General features: G+C 44.3%; 1 protein-coding gene across 1 annotated transcript; it reads right to left on the bottom strand.

Annotated features, from left to right (window-relative positions):
- Nucleotides 1-337: 337 nt before the first annotated feature.
- Nucleotides 338-22,057, bottom strand: znf598.L (zinc finger protein 598 L homeolog). The gene is given in 6 exon segments (NM_001096450.1): nucleotides 338-690; nucleotides 5,489-5,715; nucleotides 7,540-7,751; nucleotides 7,899-8,028; nucleotides 16,340-16,452; nucleotides 21,675-22,057. Coding segments are annotated over 6 exon segments (1,131 nt in total). The 5' UTR covers nucleotides 21,846-22,057; the 3' UTR covers nucleotides 338-412.
- Between the last annotated feature and the right edge of the window lie 17 nt (nucleotides 22,058-22,074).

Genomic DNA, 22,074 nt, shown 5'->3' with positions numbered 1-22,074 from the left:
CACTTTTTTTCAGCTTTGGGGCTACCAATAAATACATTTTCCCTTACTTTCAAGCTTTGTAGACTGGGATGATAAATGAATATGGCATGTTTGACTTTGTGTCAAAATGTGCTGAATTGCATTAGAGTCAATGGGAAGAACAATTCACACCCCTGTTTCACTTAGTATACTGCTACACACATGCCCTACATTATTGGAGGACTCCTAGTCCTATCTTTTCAAAAGAAAAAAAGGGCTCCCATTTTGCCAGTTGCTTAAAAATGTCTGTGATTTTTGACATTACCTCTGGTCAAGTACCATCTGAGTAGTAGTTACATGAAAATAAACTCCAAATATAGACATATAAATAACTTTTTTTATTACAACAAAAAATAGCACAACCGTGCTAAATATGGTTTCAGCAGCAGATAAGCTACAGTGGACGAGGAGGAGTGTTGTCCCTTTGGAGAGAGTGGACAAGGTCTCTGACCTCCTGAAGCTCCTGCCTCATGGCATTCACCTGGTGGACCAGTGTGATTAGCAGCTCAGTGTGATCATAAAAAGCATTAGCAGTCTGAGTACCCACATCACTGAGTGCCTGGTCAGGTGGAGGTGCTGTCTGGTCAGGTAGTGGTGCTGCCGCTGTTACTGCCTGGTCAGGTGCTGCCGCATCGTCGGCTTCTGCAGCGGGATTATCCTGGATACATTCAGCTGGCAATGAATGAATTTCAGTTTGAGTAATACAGCAATTGCATTTGTACAGTATGAATGATACAGGATGAGGTGTGTCATGTAACTATAGGAAAATTAAACATCTGTAAGGATGGCATTGGCAGGTACGGGGGCGCGCAACACCATTAAAGCTGGCCATAGACGCAAAGATCCGATCGTACAAATCCTCGATTAGTACTATTTTCAGACCGTGTGTGGAGAGTCCCGACATTTTTCATCCCATGGAGATTGGTCCTTTGGTTGATCGGCCAGGTTAAAAGATTTCTGTCGAATGTCGATAATATCTCTGCGTGTATCAGACAATTTTCAGTGGGAGACTGTCACCAGCTTTTGTCGGACATAACTTTTGTACGATTGCTGTCAGGGGCAGAACATCGGCTGATCTGTTCTTATACTACTTTATTTGATCTGAAAGGTTAGTGGCAGGTCTGGAAATGGGGAAATCCAATCATTCGAGGATTCAAACGATCGGATCTTTGCGTCTATAGCCATCCTAAAATTTGCAGCAGATAATCTCCATTTGATTTACTTGTTCTCTGCAGTTGTAGGACAGTTAACTGTTACTGATGTTACGCTATTCACCTAAACACACTTTTGCTCAAAAATAGCAAAATAAATAGGAATCAAGTGGCTTTATTGTAGTTCAGAAGAGAAATCTATTTATTCTGTTTAAATAAATCTACCTTCTACTTCAACTCTTGGTTGATTAACGAGGTCTGCGTGCCGCTGCTTTAGATCGCTCCAGATCCTCTGAACGGCACTCACCCTCAAACGGATGTCATACTTGCTCCTGAGCTTGCTCCTCAGCCTCTTCATGATGTGACACTGCAGGGACTGTATCCCGGCGGTCCCAGGGGGAATATTGTCGTATACCTCCCTGTAGAGGTGGCGGATTAGGTATTCCAGTTGGTCTTGGCTCATCATACCTGGACCTGCCACCTTTCCACTCCTACAAGTGTAAGGGCAGGGCATTGGGTATTTATACTGGTGACGCCCATTTTTGACGCATGCATGACGCACGTGACAACCGGGCGCAGAGTATGATGAATTAGCTATTGAGTATGATTTTTTTTAATTTTAGTAATCGTGAGACTACATATGCCATACATTCGGCAGTATATTCATTCTACTTTCTGCGAAAGCTGAAAAAAGCCCACCTTCCACCACCCATTCTCACTATCTTCTACAGAGGGTCTATTGAAAGCATTTTATGCAGCTGCATCACTACCTGGTATGGAAACTGCTCTGTATCAGATCGCAAGATCCTGCAGCGGGTGGTGAGGACAGCGGAAAAGATCATTGGGGTCTCGCTTTCTGCCATTATGGATATTTACCACACCCGATGTCTCCAGAAGGCTACCAGCATTGTCAGGGATAGCACCCACCCTGCACATGATCTCTTTACCCTCTTACCATCCTGTAAGAGATACTGCAGTATTCGAGCGCTGACTTCCAGAATGCGAAACAGTATTTCCACAAGCCATCAGGTATCTCAACTCCCTCCCTCAACTCTAGGGTTGTTGTATAGCACATTCTGGAGGAACGTCATTTCGTTTCTACTATGTACTTTATTTACTGTATATGGCTAAAATGACAATAAAATCCACTTGACGACTATTATAAGTAACATTATTAGAATTAGAAGAGGTAGGCCTCAACCAGAAGAAATTTGCCAAACAACGCGGCAGTATTAGAAGTAAAATTATTATTAGCCTTATTTTTAGGAGCTCAGGCATGGTGTCCTGCACACCGACCGACCCCATGTAGTCAGCCAGCATATGCTCCAGCTGCTGTTGGTGGTGACTTTGGGTGCTGACTAGGCCTGCTGCTGCCTTATAAGGCTAGAAACAATTCTTCCACACACCCATGAGATCTCCACCTTTGCTGCTGCAAGCCCCCCGTCTCTGCTGGTTGTGTGGAGTAGTGCAGGCCTCAGAACTTTCAGCCTGGGTGAAGGCCTCCACCAGTTTTGAGCCCAGAGCCCTCTTCAATTGACCCACCCTCCTCTCTCTCTGGCTGGGTACAAGGAACTTCCCCACCTTTCCCTTGTACCGTGGGTTAAGCAAAGTGGCTACCCAGTAATCAACACGGTCTTTGATTAAACAGATCCAGGTATCGCTTCAGAGGCAACTTTGCATATGGGTAGACATGTAGAAGAGGTGCCCCCGACCAACCTCTTCTTCACTGCCCTCCAGATGCAGCATGTCAGCTACCTCCTCCACCTGCTCTGTGACCTCCCAGCCACAGACAATAGCTGGGGTGGTTGGGTGGCGTGTGCCCTGCTCCCCATGCTGTGCAGGAACCCAGTCCTCCGTTCCCTCATCAAGCAGAACTTCCTCCTCCTGCCTCCCAGCTGCTTCTGCCTGCCTACCGGGCCTGTTCTCCTCCTCCTCAGGTACATCGCCCTCTTCTAGCAGGCCGTCCAACGTGCACTTGAGGAGGAAAACCAGGGGTATAACATCGCTAATACACATATTGTCCCTGTTAAAGCATGTGGCCTGCTCAAAGGGGGCAAGTACTCAGCAGAGCTGCCTCATCTGCTGCCACTGCTCTGAAGTACCCCAAATCTGCCCCCTGAGAACCCCTGGCACTGTGCTCCAGCAGGTAATTGTTGACCACCCAGCGCTGCTCTACAAGAAGCTACATGTGCAGGGTGGAGTTCCAGTGCATCGGAGGCACCTCTAGCCTGAGGGGAGTGCCCATGCTTGCACCCTCCTCAGCACTAATGAGGGTGAACTTGTGGGCAGTATAGAAGATGTACCTTCCCTGCCCATGCCTGCTAGTCGGTGGTGCAGTGCACCCTGCCACCAACAGCATGATCCAGAGACATTTTCCGCCGCCTGCTGGTGGAGGGCAGGGAAGGCCTTCCTGGCGAAAAAATGGAGGCTGGGGATCCGCCAGTTAGGGGCAGCGCAAGCCATCAGCTGTTGGAAGGGGGCTGCTTCAACTAGCTGATAGGGCAGCACATATACTGCCAGAAGCTTTGCCAGGCATTCATCGAGCCTCCTTGCGGCCAAGGAACTGGGTGAGGGAAACCTGGCGGGATAGGGGCCGCACTGATGATTGCAGTGAGGAGGAGGAGGCAGTGAGGGCTGCAGAAGAGGCAGAGCTACACAGTGGCTGCCTCCAACTAAGAGCCTCAGAATCCTCTCCCCTTACTACAGGGAATGGGGAGCTAGCACCACTTTCCTGAAGAATGGGAGGAGGTGGGCCAGAAGGACCACTGCCTCCGGTGCCCTGGCACTTTGGTGCTGCTCCCACGTCATCCTGTGATGACTTTCCATACGGGAACTTAAAGACGAAGTTCCCATATTTGACCCTTTCTGCCCACTTCAAACTTTCTGTCGGCAGAGCTGGCACACGGCTACCACTGGTCCTCAGACGGAAGGTGAAAAAGGCCCACACTGCTGAAGTGCGGGCCATCGCCTTGCCTGCTGTGGAGCCAGGTGCAGTGCTGCCCTGTTGCCTGACCCCCTAGCAGAGGTTGGTGGGGTTTTCTCCCTCTGTGGGCCGGCTCTTCATCATCATCCTCATCGACCACACAGTTCCCCCCCTGAACTGCTGCTATCATCCTGAGCTGGCTCCCAGGGTCTGTCCCTGTCATCATCCTCATCCAGACCAGACCCTGCATCATATATATGGCATCAACACCCACATCCAGCATGCTGGTGTCTGACCCCACAACAGCAGCCTGCTGCTCTGCCATTAGGGGACCCTGCCTAATATCTCCTACTGATGTGGGCTGTACTACTACCTCCTCATCAGACATAAAAATACCCCCCCATTCCTGCCTGATAATCAAAAAGATCCTGGGTGTCTGGGCCCAAGTCCACCTCAGGATCAAACAATAAGGGGTGTGGGGTGTCCCCCCAGCACTGAGCTGGCAGGTGACGCCATCTACTGCCACTCACTGGTGCCTGCTGCAGGATGAGGTAGCCTGGGTCAGCCGGTCTACCATTGCCTCTGCCTGCATATAGGTCGCTAAGCAGTTGCCAAAAAAAATCTACATGTGCCAGTTGCCCAACTGCGACCCAATGCCACCTGCTGCTGTGCTACTTTCTGCTGCTGTTGTTGCTGCTGTTGTAATTGTAGCTGCTGCACCCAGACTGGGCATGGCACGTAGGTTTGGCTGTTGTGGGGCAGCATGCCCACGGCCAGCACCACGGCCTCTTCCTCTCACACAGACAGACAGAGACATAACAAGGGCTATTGGGTGGTGAGCAGTCAAGCAGAAGAGGGAAAACAGTAAACTGAAATTCACAACTTCTACTTGCACTGAAAAAAAAAAGAAAAAAGCTAACTACACAAACTCCTCTAGCTAAATAAAACACAAATCTCTATCTCCTGCTCTCTCTAACCTCAACCAAAAACGCAGTAATTGCCACCTGTACCTCCTTATATAGACAGTGGAAGGGTTCACATCTTATTGGCTGCTGTGTTTGTCGTGCATTCTTTTTTTGACACGCTTTCTGCGTCAAAATTTGGGGCCGAACAAATTTTTGCTGTGGTTTGCCCGCGTTGAAACTTGGAAATTCGCGGTGAATTTAACTAAGGCAAATGTTTTCGCCTATCATTAATAATGAATGTACACTGCAAAAGTGCTTAGAATAGCACCCTCATTAATTTTATATTCACTTATTTTTAAGGTTTACTCATCCCTTAACGTATAGTGTAAGACAATTTAAGAAAGCTGTGGTGACGGTTTGAAGGAGAGGAACAGGCTACTCCATCAAGCAGCTTCATATATTGCCTACCCAGACCCAAAAAGGATACATACCTGAAGTACCTTCTGCTCTGCGGTTGTGCCGGGGTGCATAGCTAAACTGGATATCAATTTGCCTGTTCTGCCTGGCTTCGGCCCGGTTCTTGCTATGACAAGCAGTCTTGTGGGCTTTATAGTCTATTTCAGTAGGGAAAGCGTGAGTAAACTGCTCCGTGTTGCACTGGCCCTCTTCACACAGAAAGTGACTCTGGCGGAAATGCTCTCTTAGGAAGGAGTATTCACTGCAGGAGACATGGTATTCATTTTTACGATTATTCACCAATCATCTGATGGGTTTTAAAATCACAATAAAATTAAAGCTGGAAATCCCATTTTAAGCGTCAATAACTATTCCAGCAGAACTACGCTTAGTACAGGATGATCACTCATGATTCAGTCACAAGGTCACTTGGGTAGAACGGAACATAGGTATAGTTTTATAAAGTTTTTCTTTAGCATTTCCACACTACTCCTGAGTGCTACGCAAGAAGAAAGGAGGCGATGGAACCGGATAGCGTAGCTTGAAACTTTAAGTCATACAGAGCCAAAACAGAGCTCCTTCATGTGTAGAACACAACGCCTATTTCCAAACAGGCATATCCGCTTTCTTAAAGGGGTGGTTCATCTTGAAGTTAACTTTTAGTATGTTATAGAATGGCCAATTCTAAGCCCCTTTTTCAATTGGTTTTCATTATTTATATTTTTTGGAATATTTGCCTTCTTCTGACTGTTTCCAGCATTCAAATGGGGACCACTGACCCAATCTAAAAACAAATGCTCTGTAAGGCTACAAATGTATTGTTACTTTTTATTATTCTTTCTATTCAGACCCTCTCCTATTCATACTCCTGTCTCATATTCAATTTGATGCATGGTTGCTAGGTAGTGAAGTGCGGGCCGACCCGATACCCGCGGGTTCAGGCTGACCTTGCACGCTCCTTTCCGGGTGGTGACCTTCCAAATGCCGGCTTCCGGGTTGAGTTTTTATAGACGAGCGCCTCTCGCCCCGCACCATTTGTGACATCATCACCAGTGCAATTGGTGGTGGAAGATGGGCTCGGGCATGCGCGGGTGGTGGGAGGGCAGGTCGCAGGCGGGTGCGGGAAAAGCCCGACCGGCACATCACTATTGCTAGGGCAATTTGGACCCTAGAAACCAGAATCCTAAAACTGCAAATTGGAGAGCTGCTGAATAAAAAGCTAAATAACTCAAAAACTCACAAATAAAAAATGAAAACCAATTGCAAATTGTCTCAGAATATCACTCTTTACATCATAATAAAAGTTAATTTAAAGGTGAACAACCCCTTTAAGAGCTAGGAAAAGTAAAGTTGCGATTTATAACGTCAGAAATAGAATTTAATCTGGAAATAAATCAAGTAAAATATGACAAATCTGTGCCATTATCCCTCATGGCACTGCCTAAGTTTTTGTTTTTATTTAGAGTAAACAAAAAGTATAAACTAGGGATGCACTGAATCCAGGATTCGGTTGGGATTTAGCCTTTATCAGCAGGATTCAGTTTTCAGCCGAATCCTTCTGCCAGGCCGAACCGAATCCTAATTTGCATATGCAAATTAGGGACGGGGAGGGAAATAGTGTGCCTTTGTGGCACAAAACAAGGAAGTAAAAAAGGTTTTCCCCTTCCCACCCCTAACTTGCATATGCAAATTAGGATTCAGATTCGGTTCGGTATTCGGCAGAATCTTTCAGGGGTTCGGCCAAATCCAAAATAGTGGATTCGGTGCATCACTAGTATGAACACAAATTAAAAATTCTCCTATTGGTATGTTTGCTTCTATTTAATTCTATATATTGTTTGCACCCACTGAGTGTACATTTCAAGACCCATACTAGGCCTTTCAAAACTTGCCCCAATCCCCACAGATACATTTTAAAACAGTGCCTGTAATTAACACATCATTGCCACTCATTAACCATGTAAAGACTGTGCATGAAGTAGGTTGTGCAGTAATTAACCGCTTATTGTGCTAATGGGCTACATAAACTCTGGATCGAATCCCCCCCCCCAATACTGCACAGACAAGTTTATTATTTATCACAAACCTGTAATATTCCTGGGCACCTTCGGAATCACAGAAATGACAAAAATAATGGTCCCGCCGCAGATGTTTGAGCAGCTCGTCGTTGTCAAGGTAGCGCTCGTCACAGAACTTGCACAGCGGGTGTCCGCGATGGGATGTATCTTCAGGATCGCCGCGAATGCGATGCCGTGCCAGGTCCCTGCGTGCATACCAAGTTCGTTCATATGTAAAGTTCTGAAAGTAGTGCAAAAACATAGTGATGTAGGTGAGTAATAATCTAATGGCTACACCCAGCAGCATGCTGGAAACTGCCAAAAAGCATTTACTTCAAATGTTCTCTCAGACTGCACTTATATAAAAAGAGCAAGCCATGGAGCTCACCTTTAGGTGTCGGACACAAAGTTTACAGCAGAACAGTTCATGGTGTTTCCGCATGTGCTGCTCCAGCTCAGCAAATGCATGAAATGGTCGCATGGAAGGGCACAGGGTGCATTCATGCTGCAGCAACTTCCTAAAGAAAGAACACAAGTGGTGAGACCCACGGAATTACGGCAAGATAGAACAGAAGCTAAATATACATGGTGCATTTCGTCCTTACAGGACTGGTTTCTTAAAGGAAAACGATCGCAAAAATGAACATTTAGGGGCAGATTTTTCAAGGGTCGAATTAAAAAAATTCGAAATTCAAATTTAGATTTTTTTTTTTATGGACAAAACTGTCAAATTCGACTAGGGAGTTATTCAAATTCGATTCAAGTTTTCCAAAAATTCTAATTCGATTATCGAGTTTTATCATAGAGTGGCCCTTTAAAAACTCTAATTGACTATTCGCCACCTAAAACCTGCTGAATTGCTGTTTAAGTCAATGGGAGATGTCCATGGATCAATCTGGAGTGGTTTGCAGCCTTCCTGACATGAGAGTATCAAGTTTTTTCAATTCAAATCAAATTCATTCAAGTTCTCGGGTCAATTATATTCACCCGACTTTAAAAAATTTGATTTTAATGATACATTTCGTTGGGTATCAGATGAATGATCCAATATATATTATGGGGGGGCTCCCTTTCCTAGCAGATGCATTAGAGCTCATTGAAATAACTGATTCAAGTACAAACAAAATCTAACAAAATAACTGCCTTTTGCAAAAATTCTGCATGTAGAGACAGAATTTCTGCTGATTTTGATAGTGAGCTCTAATACATTTTCTAGGCAAAAGGAGCCTCCCTATAAGATATATTGGATCTAACTGTCTAAATGATTATTTGATACCCAACTGCTGCATGAAGACAGAATGAAACAAATGCTGAGAGAGGGATAGTGAAGATAAACGCGATTATTTCAGAAACAGTAAAGATATTATAATTGATTATATTTAGAAAACTTCTTATTTCAGTATGCTGAAGCTTATATTAAATTTTATTTTTTGCGATAGTTCTCCCTTAATATCAGCTTCAGCATAAGAAGCTTTCTAAATACAATCAATTAAATATTCTGCATTGTTTCTGAAATAATCAAGTTTATCTTCACTAATCCTCTCTCAGCATCTGTTTCTCTTTATTCTCTCTTCATGCAGCAGTTGGGAAGTTAGATCCAATATATATTATAGGGGTGGCTCCTTTTGCCTAGAAGATGTATTAGAGCTCACTCTATTAAAATCACCAGACATCATGTCTCTCTACATGTAGAATATGTGCAAAAGGACGTTATTTTGTTAGATTTTGTTTGTACTGGAATCCGTTATTTGAATGAGCTTTAATACATCTGCTAGGAAAGGAAGCCCCCCTATAAGATATATTGGATCATTATTCTGACACCCAACTGCATGAAGACAGAATGAAGAGAAACAGATGCTGAGAGAGGTAAAGTGAATATTAACTTTATTATTTCAGAAACTCTGCATAATTTTTAATTTATTATATTTATAATGTTTCTTATTTCAGTATGAGGAAGCTTGTATTAAGTTTTAATTTTCACGATAGTTCCTGTTAAAGCTTATATTAAATTGTCATTTTTGTGATAGTTCCCCTTTACATAACATACATGATGCTGCACTTCAAACGTGTCAACTAACGTTCAGTAGGTTATGTTCTCATCATACAAGGAGCGGCAGGACATTGGGCATAGCTACATGCCAACTAGCAGTCTAATGAAAACAGTTGTTGATGAAGGAACAGGACTAATGCATTCCTGGCAACACAATAAACTCCTCCTTATTTAGAATGCTGGAAAGCAAAGGCAACACAGCTTGCGAAGAATGGCAACGGCATCGTTTGTGGCCTCTGGGGTTGCTGTTGCCATAGTTATACTCTAAGAATTTTCAGATTTATCCAAGCTAAGCAGCTTCATTGATTTGCATTAGCACAAACAAAGACGGATGGTTCTGTAAATGAGCTATGTCATTTATGTTTATGTTTAGGAGGTAAAAAAAATTAAGAAATTGTTTTTTTTTTTTTTTTTTTTTTTTTAATATACAGCTATAGAATCGGTTATCCAGAAAGCGCAGAATTGATGGAATGCCATCTCCCATAGACTCCATTTAAACAACTGAAAATTTAAAAAGTTTCCTTTTTAATAGTAAAACAGTAGCTTGTACTTGATCCCAACTAAAATATAATTAATCCTTATTGGAGGCAAAACAAGCCTATTTTTTTAGTAGACTTAAAGGAGAACAAACCCGAAGAATGAATATAGCTAAAAATGCCATATTTTATATAGTGAACTTATTGCACCAGCCTAAAGTTTCATCTTGTCAATAGCAGCAATGATCCAGGACTTCAAACTTGTCACAGGGGGTCACCATCTTGGAAAGTGTCTGTGACACTCACATGCTCAGTGGGCTCTGAGCAGCTGTTGAGAAGCTAAGCTTAGGGGTTGTCACAAATTATCCAGCAGAAAATAAGGTTGGTCTGTAAAATAAACTGATACTACAGGGCTGATTATTAAATTCTGATGCTAATTGCACTGGTTTCTGTGCTGCCATGTAGTAATTATCTGTATTAATTACTAATCAGCCTTATATTGTGACATTTCTATTCTATGTGTGCAATGTATTGTGAGTCAGTCCCTAAGCTCAGTAAGTACATGCTCTGTGCTGCTGTCAAAGTTAATCAGCAGAAAAGAAGATGGGGGGCTACTGGGGCACCTTCAGAGTCACAGATCTTTACTGCTAAAGGGTTGTGGTTGCCTTGGGCTGGTACAGAAGTCCAAAACATAATTTATGTAATGGAATCTTCTGACCTGCTCCAAGATGGCGTCCAAAATGGCGATTCCTCTTCCCTGCACATGGTTCCGGCTGGTCGCAATCCTCCTGCATCATCTCCTTCTCGCCCTGTGATTGGTCGCCGACGACGGAACGGACGCCGGCGTCAGAATCGGGCGCCGGCGTCAAGGCGTCAGCGTGGGGACGCTGGCGTCTGCGTCTGACGCAAGCGCGTCAATTTTGGCGCCAATAGACTGGACTATAAAGACCCTCATTTCCTTCCTGACCTTGCCCAATTATAGGTCTGTTTCATATAGTTCCTGGGTGCGATATATTCTGTCTTGATCTTCCGTGTTTTGAACCTTTGCCTGTTATCGACTTTGAATCTGTGCTGCCTGTCTTGACCATTCTGCCTGTTTGACGACCATTCTTTGATAAACCCTTTTCTGTACTGCGAACCTGATTTGTTGCTTCCTCTTTGGTCCTTACTTCAACTGCGCCTTCGGGCATTACAGTATAATTGGGCCATGGACCCCTCGGAGGAGGCCCAAGTACCCCTCGATGTCGGAGGGGCCATTCGGGGGTTGGCTTCTCGCATGAAATCCTATGAAGCCCAGCAGTCTCAAATTGGCCAGGCTATTGATGTTATCCTGGAGAAATTGACTGCCATGTCTCCTGCGGCTCCTGCGGCTGTGCCTGTTCCTGCCATTCCTGCTCCTCTTCAGGTGTCTGAACCTCGTGTTCCTGCTCCACCTCTTTTCAGCGGAGACCCAAAAGCTTGTCGAGGTTTTATTAACCAATGTGAAATTCAATTCACTCTGCAGCCAGGCCAGTTCGTCTCCGAGCAAGCCAAGGTTGGTTATGTCATCTCCCGTCTGCAGGGGAAGGCTCTGGAATGGGCATCACCCCTTTGGGAGAAGAGAGACCCGCTGATCGACAACGCCGGGGCTTTTCTCCAAGAACTCCGGACGGTGTTTGATGCTCCAGGTCGTACTACTGCAGCCTCGGCTCGACTGTTCCAGCTTCAACAAGGCACTCGCTCAGTCCCCGAGTATGCCATTGAATTTCGTACTCTGGTGGCAGAGACCTCCTGGAATAACGATGGTTACCACGCGGCCTTTTACAACGGCTTGGCTATACGCATTAAGAATGACCTCGTTTCCCGGGAAATTCCTTCTCGGTGGGAGGATCTGGTGGCCTTGGCGGTGAAGGTGGATACCCGGCAGAGGGAGTTCCAGCTCGAACTCGACCGAGAGCGTACAAAAAGGTACCCCCGGTTCCAACCTTCTTTGGCCCCCCGCTTCCAGAGACCCCTGCTTTTCAATCCTGCTCCCCCAGTGCTTCCTCCTGCTCCTATGGATTCTGCTTCTTCCTCCTTGCCGGCTGAAGAACCCATGCAGATTGGGCGGGCCCGTCTGTCCGAACAGGAGAAACTCCGGAGAAGGGCGGCCGGTCTATGCCTTTACTGTGGGGGTAAAACCCACTTTGCCCAGGAGTGTCCAGTGAAGCCGGGAAACGCCAAAGCCTAGGTAAGCATGGGGAGACTTACCTGGGTGGGATTTGTCATTCTCCCCATTCCTCTGCTCTACGTTTCCTTCTTCCGGTACAGATCCAGCTTGGCTCTCTAAAGTTTTCTTCACAAGCCTTTCTAGATTCCGGTGCTGCAGGAAACTTCATGGACCGAACCTTTGCAGGACTCCATTCCATCCCTCTTCAACCCTTGGCTGTTCCTCTTCGTGTCCTGGCGATTGATGATCGTCCCCTGTCGTCTGCCTTCATCTCGCATTCTACTCAGGAACTTTCCTTCAAGGTGGGCACCATGCATTTGGAGAGACTATCCTTCCTCCTCATTGATTGCCCTTCCACTCCGGTTGTCCTGGGTCTGCCATGGTTACGTGTACATAATCCAGTCATTGACTGGTCCTCATTGCAAGTTTCCAGATGGAGTCCTTTTTGTTTACAAAACTGCCTACCCACTGTTCCGGTTGTCAAAGTTTCTTCTGTGTCCTCTAATTCCTCTATTCCCTCTGTGTACCAAGCATTTTCCGATGTATTTAACAAGTGTTCCGCTGAGACTCTTCCTCCCCATCGGCCTTACGATTGCCCTGTGGAACTTCTATCCGGCTCTATGCCCCCCAGGGGCCGCACCTACCCACTCTCCCCTTCGGAAACTTCTGCTATGAAGTTATACATCCAGGAGAATCTCCAGAGAGGATTCATCCGTCCTTCCACCTCCCCTGCTGGAGCAGGTTTCTTCTTTGTTGAGAAAAAGGATGGTAGTTTGCGGCCCTGCATCGACTACAGAGGACTCAACAAGATCACAGTTAAAAACAGGTACCCTCTTCCTCTTATTTCTGAACTGTTCGATCAGCTTAGGGGTGCCAATATCTTTACAAAGCTGGATCTTCGGGGGGCATACAATCTTATCCGGATCCGTGAAGGGGACGAGTGGAAGACCGCCTTTAATACCCGTGATGGACATTACGAGTATTTGGTCATGCCCTTTGGTCTCTGTAATGCTCCTGCGGTCTTCCAGGAGTTCGTTAATGATATTTTTCGGGATTTGTTGGGTCTATGTGTGGTCGTTTATCTAGATGACATTCTTGTTTTTTCTAAAGACCTTTCGGAACATCCTGCCCATGTACGTGAGGTCCTCTCCAGACTAAGGAAGAACAGTCTCTTTGCTAAATTGGAGAAATGCACCTTTGAAGTCTCTTCCATTTCTTTCCTTGGCTATATTATTTCTCCTCTAGGTTTCAAGATGGATCCTGCCAAAGTGTCTGCAATCCTGGACTGGCCTCTTCCTACCAGTGTCAAAGCCATTCAGAGGTTTGTTGGCTTTGCCAATTATTACAGACAGTTTATAAAAAATTTTTCTTCCAGACTCTCTCCAATTCTGGCCCTGATTCGTAAGGGGGGCAAACCTCAACACTGGTCTCCCCAAGCCCTGGAATCCTTCAAGTCCCTCAAAGAGGCCTTTTCTTCCGCTCCAATTCTTCGGCACCCGGATCCCCTACAACCCTTCTTCATGGAAGTTGACGCCTCTGATGTCGGAGCTGGTGCAGTCTTATCACAGAGATCCATCTCTGACGGTAAACTTCATCCTTGTGCGTTCTTTTCTAAAAAATTTTCTGCCCCTGAACAGAACTATGATGTGGGGAATCGGGAACTACTCGCCATCAAATTAGCCTTGGAGGAATGGAGACACTTACTGGAGGGTTCTTCGGTTCCTGTGACGATTTTTACCGACCATAAAAATCTTGAGTTCATCCAAACCCTCAAACGTCTGAATCCCCGACAAGCCAGGTGGGCACTTTTCTTTTCCCGTTTTAATTTTGTCATTACTTTTCGTCCTGGCTCCAGAAACAGGAAGGCCGATGCCTTATCCAGAAGCTTTATTCCCGAAGATTCTGTGTCCAAGGAACCTGAACCTATTGTACCCTCTATCAAGATTATTGCTGCCTTGTTCCCTTCCTGTGCCTCCCAATTGTTGTCCGCTCAAGATTCTGCTCCTGCGGAAACTCCTCTTGGTGTTGCTTTTGTCCCTCCTGAATTTCGTCTTACTATTTTGTCTCAGTCTCATTGTTCCAAACAGGCTGGACATCCTGGAATTCAGAAGACGACCGAGCTTTTGTCTCGTCTAGTATGGTGGCCAACCTTAAGAAAGGACGTTAAAGATTTTGTCTCCTCATGTTCCACGTGTGCTGTGTCTAAATCCGGACATTCTCCTCCCAAGGGTTTTCTTCTTCCACTACCCATCCCATCTCGACCCTGGACTCATCTCGCCATGGACTTTATTGTAGATTTGCCCATTTCCTCCGGCCACACTGTCATTTGGGTTGTTATCGACAGATTCAGTAAGATGGCTCATTTCACTCCTCTCCGCAAACTGCCTTCCGCTCCAGAACTTTCTGAACTATTTATTAAACATATTTTTCGCCTCCATGGCTTTCCTGCAGAAATTGTGTCCGATCGTGGCCCCCAATTTGTGTCTAAGTTTTGGAGGTCACTGTGTAAAGCTTTAAATATTTCTCTTCAATTTTCTTCTTCTTATCATCCTCAGTCCAATGGTTCCGCTGAACGTGTTAACCAGGCCTTGGAGCAATTTCTTCGTTGCCATGTATCCTTGTGTCAAGACGACTGGTCGGACCTTCTTCCCTGGGCGGAGTTTGCTCATAACAATTCTTTTCATTCTTCTTCCCAGAAATCTCCTTTCTTCTGTGTGTATGGCCGAAACCCATTGGCATTCCCTCAGGATCTCTTACTCACAAACGTTCCTGCTGCTAATGATCAAGCCGCTCATATGCTGGCCATCTGGCAGGCCACCACTGCTAATTTGGAAAAAAGTTCGTCCTCCCAGAAGAAGTTTGCCGACAGGAAAAGAATTGCCGCTCCACCCTATGCTCCTGGTGACAAGGTCTGGTTGTCTACACGGAATATTCGCCTCAAGATTCCCACTCCCAAGCTTGGCCCCAAATTCATCGGTCCCTTTCCCATCATCGAGGTCATCAACCCTGTGGCAGTTCGTCTTCTTCTTCCTCCCGAGATGCGGATCCCCAATGCTTTTCATGTGTCTCTCCTTAAACCTGCAGTGTCTTCCTCAGCTCCTGTTGTTATCGATGACCATCTAGAATTTGAAGTCAGCAGGATTCTGGACTCTCGTTTTTCCAGGGGCGCTCTCCAGTATCTTGTCGAATGGAAGGGTTTCGGTCCCGAGGAATGCTCTTGGGTGAAAAAATCTGATGTCCATGCCCCCATCCTTGTTCGCAGGTTTCATAGGCAGTTTCCTTCTCGTCCTGGTCCCGGTGGTCCTGAGGCCCCCCCTAAGGAAGGGGGTACTGTAATGGAATCTTCTGACCTGCTTCAAGATGGCGTCCAAAATGGCGATTCCTCTTCCCTGCACATGGTTCCGGCTGGTCGCAATCCTCCTGCATCATCTCCTTCTCGCCCTGTGATTGGTCGCCGACGACGGAACGGACGCCGGCGTCAGAATCGGGCGCCGGCGTCAAGGCGTCAGCGTGGGGACGCTGGCGTCTGCGTCTGACGCAAGCGCGTCAATTTTGGCGCCAATAGACTGGACTATAAAGACCCTCATTTCCTTCCTGACCTTGCCCAATTATAGGTCTGTTTCATATAGTTCCTGGGTGCGATATATTCTGTCTTGATCTTCCGTGTTTTGAACCTTTGCCTGTTATCGACTTTGAATCTGTGCTGCCTGTCTTGACCATTCTGCCTGTTTGACGACCATTCTTTGATAAACCCTTTTCTGTACTGCGAACCTGATTTGTTGCTTCCTCTTTGGTCCTTACTTCAACTGCGCCTTCGGGCATTACAATTTACAACATTTCTAACCTACATCTTTAGTTAAGCTTTACTTCTCCTTTAAAAAAAACCAACAATTGCCTGGAGTACTTTATGCTGAGAACCATTCCGTCACTGGAGTTCCAGGATAAGAGGTGAGCAACAGGAATCACTGTGGATTGCCTAACAACTTGGCACCGCTCTTCCATTCTTTGACAAAATAAATAATGCCCCTCATTGTTGCGTTGCCTGAAAAAGTATGTTTGGTGCCCTCGCTTCCCTGCTGCTAATGTCAATCATGTAATGTGCAATATGCTACTACCTGAACTGTGCAATTAATTTTCCATCTTCAAAGTAAATGTCATGTTTCTTCTCGTATTGCATCTGCTGCAAGGGGAGGCTTGTAAATGGAGCCGGTTTATTCACAAAAACCACCTGGAAAGAAAACATTAAAGAAAAAAAAAAACTGTATTAGAAGATGACAAATGTATGGAGGCAAACAAAAAAATTCTAAATAGACTATTTCTTGGAAGGATGGGCTGTGCAGAACTATGTCTGTACAAAAATACGACCAAGCCTTATATACAAATAAAGTGCATGCCCCTATGTGGGGTATAAAATTGTGTGAAATATTGCTGCACTGCCTGTACAACTTCTACTCCTGCTAGTACCGAAGCCCTGTAGATACTTGTGGGTTAGTTTAAAGTGATATTGTGAAAGGATTTTGTTTTTTTTAACCACATCAGTTAATAGTGCTGCTCCAGCAGAATTCTGCACTGAAATCCGTTTTTTAAAAGAGCAAACAAATTTTTTTATATTTAATTTTGAAATTTGGCATGGGGCTAGACATATTGTCTGTTTTCCAGGTGCCCTAAAGTCATGTGACTTGTATAATGGTATAATACAACGGGAAAGGGAGAAACAATAGCTGTTTCAAAGCAGTTCCATCCTGAAGTGCTCAAAGTTCAGGATCAGGCACGATGCACCGAGATGGCTGCCTCCACGCCAATATTACAGCTAAAAAAAAAATTACATTTATTGGTTCAAGAATAACATTTTAAATGGCAGAGTGAATTATTTGCAATGTAAACAGTGTAATTGAGAAATAAAAAGTAAACCAGAAAAATCATGACAGAATCCCTTTAAATGAGAAAAAAAAATATATGGGAGTAGGGGGTGTCAAAATGCTCTCAGCAGCCAATGTTAGACCTGTATAATTAAAAGACAATTGTCGCCAATGATAAAAATAAGGGGTCATGAAACGGACACACCATTTAAAGCACAACATCATGAGCACTGGGACGAGCATGAAGAGATGATTTCAAAAGATTCTGCCACTGGAGTTGGAAACATTAAATGGGAATGTAAAGGCAAAAATAAAATCCAATATGAATCTGTACACAGTCGCCGACTGCTCTACAGGGAAACAATCAAAGCTGCTTGAGTACTTCTCCTTTAACATAGTTTCTCTAAACATGACCTGGTGCTCTCAAGAGTCAGTTAGAACTGTCCACTGTACAGGAGATTAAGGCCAAAATGGACGCTCCATTTAAAGCCCAACAGTTTGACTCAAAACGAATTGCTAAACAGATGTACACAAATAGATGGCCTTCACACGTTACTTGTGTTTGCCAACAAATCTAATCTTTTTCACTGTCCGTGCTTTTAAAATAGTCGGTTAAACATTCCATTGCCTTCCATATTAGGCAGTTAATCATTCTCCTAGTGTTTTTCTCTGGTGAGCCATGGAATTCCTTTATAGACCGCATTATCCTCATTGTTAGAGTAAAATTGAACTAAATAGTTATGCACAATGCTGGGCCAAACTGAACAATCTGATGAGATGACAATCAATACAGCTGGATTACATCAACCCAGAGCCTATTATGCCTTTGTGGTTGTAGTTGTTGGGCTGAACAAAAAGCACACATTCAATGGCGGGATCCCAAACCTTTTTATATTTTAATGTGGCTCAATGGTATAAAAGAGTTGGGGAGCAACACAAGCAGGAACATAGTTCCTGGAGGTGCCAAATAAGTGCTGTGATTGGCCATTTGGTAGCCCCTATGTGAACTGGCAGCCTGTGTTTGGCAGTACACCTGTTTTTTATGCAACCTAAACTTGCCTCCAAGCCAGGAATTCAAAAATAAGCACCTACTTTGAGGGCACAACATTCATGGGGTTGGTGAGTAACATGTAGCTCACAAGCCATGGGTTGGGTATAGTTGCTTCTGTAATCAACCAGTGGGACAACTGATCAGATCAGTGCAATACGACATATTTTCACAAAATTCAATTGTGTATCCATTAAGATAAGCTTGCCCAGTCAGCCTGCGGCCACCTTTACCGACATGCTTGCAAATATTGTTGTGAATTAAAGGGGAACTAAAGTCTAAAATAGAATAATGCTAGAAATGCTGTATTTTGTATACTAAACATAAACTTACTGCACCACGAGCCTAATCAAACAAATGATTTATGCTTTCAAAGTTGGACACAGGGGGTCACACCATCTTGTAACTTTGTTAAACATCTCTGCAAGACCAAGACCATGCACATGCTCAGTGTGGTCTGGGCTGTTTAGGGATCATTAAATTATCAAAACAGCACAAGTTAAATATCTGCCAGAAGCTGATAGAGCAAGTCTGATTAATAATCAGAATATACAGACTGCACTGGGCCCTGTGTTGTCATGTAATCTAACACAAACTTTCTCCAACTCTGCAGAATCAGTGGCTGCATCAAAAAAACAAAACAAAAAAAAACAAATAGAATCCCAGTTTATCTGTGTAAATCTGGCTCCAAGATCTTTGTCCCTGCCACTAGAGTTGGGAACAATAAAGGGGATGTAAAGGCAAAAATAAAATCTAATACGAATCTCTACACAGAAGCAGACTGCTCTACAGGGAAACAAACAAAGCTGCTTTGAGTTCTGCACGGCTGGGAAGTAAGGCGGGGGTTGCCCCCTGCTGTTCATAAGTATGATCGTTTCCCTTGCAGAGCAATTTCATATCCACAGCAGTCAGAGCAAGTAAAGGAAGGGAGAATGTCACTGCACATAGTCAGGTTTCTTATAAAAACGGTAGACATTCTTTAATTAAAATATATTGGAGACTGTTTTTTTTTTTCATTAAAGAAAGTAAAACTGGGATTAATTGTTTTGCCTTTATGTCCCCTTTAAAACACAACACACATTTGCCTTTATTGTTAGATGCAAGGTAACAGTGAGAGGTAGGCCTCTCCTGAAAGGAAATCTGAAAATACTTTGAATTACCCCACAAAATAGGACATCCATAAACTTTCCCAACAGTACAGAAGATTGTTTGCTAAAAGGAGCAAGGAAACTTACAGTAAAACGTTATCCTCGGAACCTGCAGCCGACTTCAGTCTTGGCACAACTGCTCATTTGGGCAGAACCATTGCCTAATAAGTTCAAGGGATGTGTTTGCCGATCATGGATTTGGGGGTGGTATAGTTTCGGAAGCAAGATAATGCATCCCATTAACCAGTATGGATTACTTAGTTCATTTTGCTATTTTAAAATGCTTCAAAAACACCACCTAAAACAAAAGTACACGTAACATGTTTTACTACCAAATGACTCCCGTAATGAGTCAGAACACAAAAGAAGCCAACAAGTTACGCAAGGTGAAGCCACATATGCAACTTTGTCCCTCAGTGATTAGATCAGAGTGACACGTCTTTACAAGGATAACATAAGTCATTGCTGCATTGTTCTTCTCACTGAAGAGGACTGTGTACAAAAAGTCGTCAGTAGTGCTGTACAACATGAACGGATAGAACTGCATATGTTTCATATGGCGTCTCATAGGAAAAACACTCTTTTTGGAGAAAATTTTGTCAAGCTCCGAATGCAGGCATGAACACATTAAAGGAGACATGTCATGTAAAAAAGAAGAATGTGCCAGTGAATTAAACTCTTAAATATAAAAGGAATGTACTTTAAAAAGTAGTGTTTCTGGTTACTTTATTAAAAATGTCTGCAAAAACCCTACTAGTCCCGCCCATCTGTTCCACTTCCTACTGCCTCCTTTCCTAGGCTGAGTAAGGGGAGCCGGCAGCACTCAGCTCACTGCACTGTAGGACAGGAACCAATAAGCAGCTAGCAGGACCTGATAGGGAACTGAAGCCTGTCTGTGCTTGTGTGACTGCAGGGCTGTGATTGGCTGTCCCCCTTCTACTGTGCTTCTGGCAGGACAAACCCACTCTTCATTCGAAACTCGGAAGGGACCATAGCAGATCTATAGGGAGCTCCAATAAAGGGGCCTTTTTAAAAGATAATATTTATCTTTGGCCAAAAGTAAAACTAGCACCATATAGCCTGCAATTTTTTTTGGGGGGGGGGGGTCATTTATCCTATATGTCTCCTTTAAAAAAACATGATCATTAACTTTTTTAGGGCAAGATTAAAGGACCAGTAACATCAATTTTTTTAATTAAAAAAAACGTTTGTGTAGAACGAAAAAAAAACCACAGACATATTAAACTTTTAAATCGCTAAGTCTTTATTAAGAAATAACTTACCCACTCCACTGGTGCTCCTCTTCAGAAAAAGCGATCCATCGTGCGGCGCTCGATTTGTCCTCCCTGCTTTCCTGATAGGAGATAGCCAGGGAGGAGAAATCGAGCACCACATGATGAATCGTCGCTGTGTTGCCTTTCTTAAGAGGAGCACAAGCGGAGTTTCGGTAAGTTATTTCTTAATAAAGACTTAGTGATTTAAAAGTTTAATATGTCTTTTTGTTGTTTTTTTTTTTTTAAAAAAAAAGAAAAAACTCCTTGCCACCCCAAAACCCACAAGGTGTGGGTGGAAAAAGCTCATTGACTCTATTGGGTGGTCGATCCAAACATCACTGTTCCTGGGCCTGGCACTTTAGGCCACGCACTGCACCCATAACTTTATTCCAAGTCTCCTGTCCTTGGAGGCACCGGCAGGTAAAGCACAGGTAGTTGGGCTCAGGAGGGTGCAGGATTTAAAACGGTGGGTTATGGTTAGATGCAAATCAAGATTTTTCTGACCCACCCATCAATGTGAAAGCATGTCATGTGAAAAGTTAGGAAACTGCATATCCCAATCTGACGAACCAATAGCACTTCAAGGTGTGTTGAGATAAAAATGCACCCAGGAAAATCATACCTCTACCATGTTGGAAAACGGACTTGAGAAAAAAATAAACAGCATTTTAATAATGTTGTTTATGCTCATTAAAAAGAAAATGTAAACTCTCTGGGGGGCGCTAAGTCGTTAGGTGCCTCACTAAGGATTCTAGTCCTAGGTATCACCTGCCTGAAATCTAGGAATGCACACGCGCTATACAGGCATCTCAGAAAAAGTTCTATACTGTGCATGTCCCGGTCCAAGTCAGACAGGAGATATCTAGAAGTCCAGAAGAAGATAGCAGCATGGCACCCAGCAAACAGTACTACCAACAGGCACATTTTTTAAAGATGAAGTGGTTCAGTTTGCTGCTACAGGAGCACCAGCCCAGGGTATAAGGTAAGTGCTTATAATCATTATGGGGTGTAATATTTGGCACATCCCCCAGTGGTTACAACATTCCTTCTCCTAGAATCAGTTGGTGCCTAACAACTTAGCACCACCCAGAGACTCGACCTTTATCGAGCTAAAAACTCACCTTATCGAGTTCCTCCCTGCACACAGCGCAGTACTTCTGCTCGCACAGGACCCTCATTTTCGTCGAACAGCGGTAACAGACCGGGTGATCGCATTTTCCCACAGCATAAATGTCCAGGTATTGACAGCAGAGAACGCAACTTCTCTCGGAGTCCACTGCCTTGGAGGCCATACTTAGCGGAAGGTAGAAAAAAAAAAAAAAGAGGGGGTGTATAGAGTGGGACAAGCGGCCAATCGGAAAAGTGAAGGGCAATTAGGGCTCGGCCTATGAGAAAGTGCCCACACAGGCACGAAACGCGTTGGGCCTATGAATGTCCAAATAAAGGCTTTTTATATTAATGAAAACCAGAGCTACTGCTTTACTTGGAAATGGGTATCACCTTATTTGGAGTTTTTGCAAT

Source organism: Xenopus laevis, chromosome 9_10L (assembly GCF_017654675.1).
Source record: "Xenopus laevis strain J_2021 chromosome 9_10L, Xenopus_laevis_v10.1, whole genome shotgun sequence".
In the NCBI taxonomy this organism is placed as follows: domain Eukaryota; kingdom Metazoa; phylum Chordata; class Amphibia; order Anura; family Pipidae; genus Xenopus; species Xenopus laevis.
This window is presented reverse-complemented; position numbering and strand designations above follow the sequence as displayed.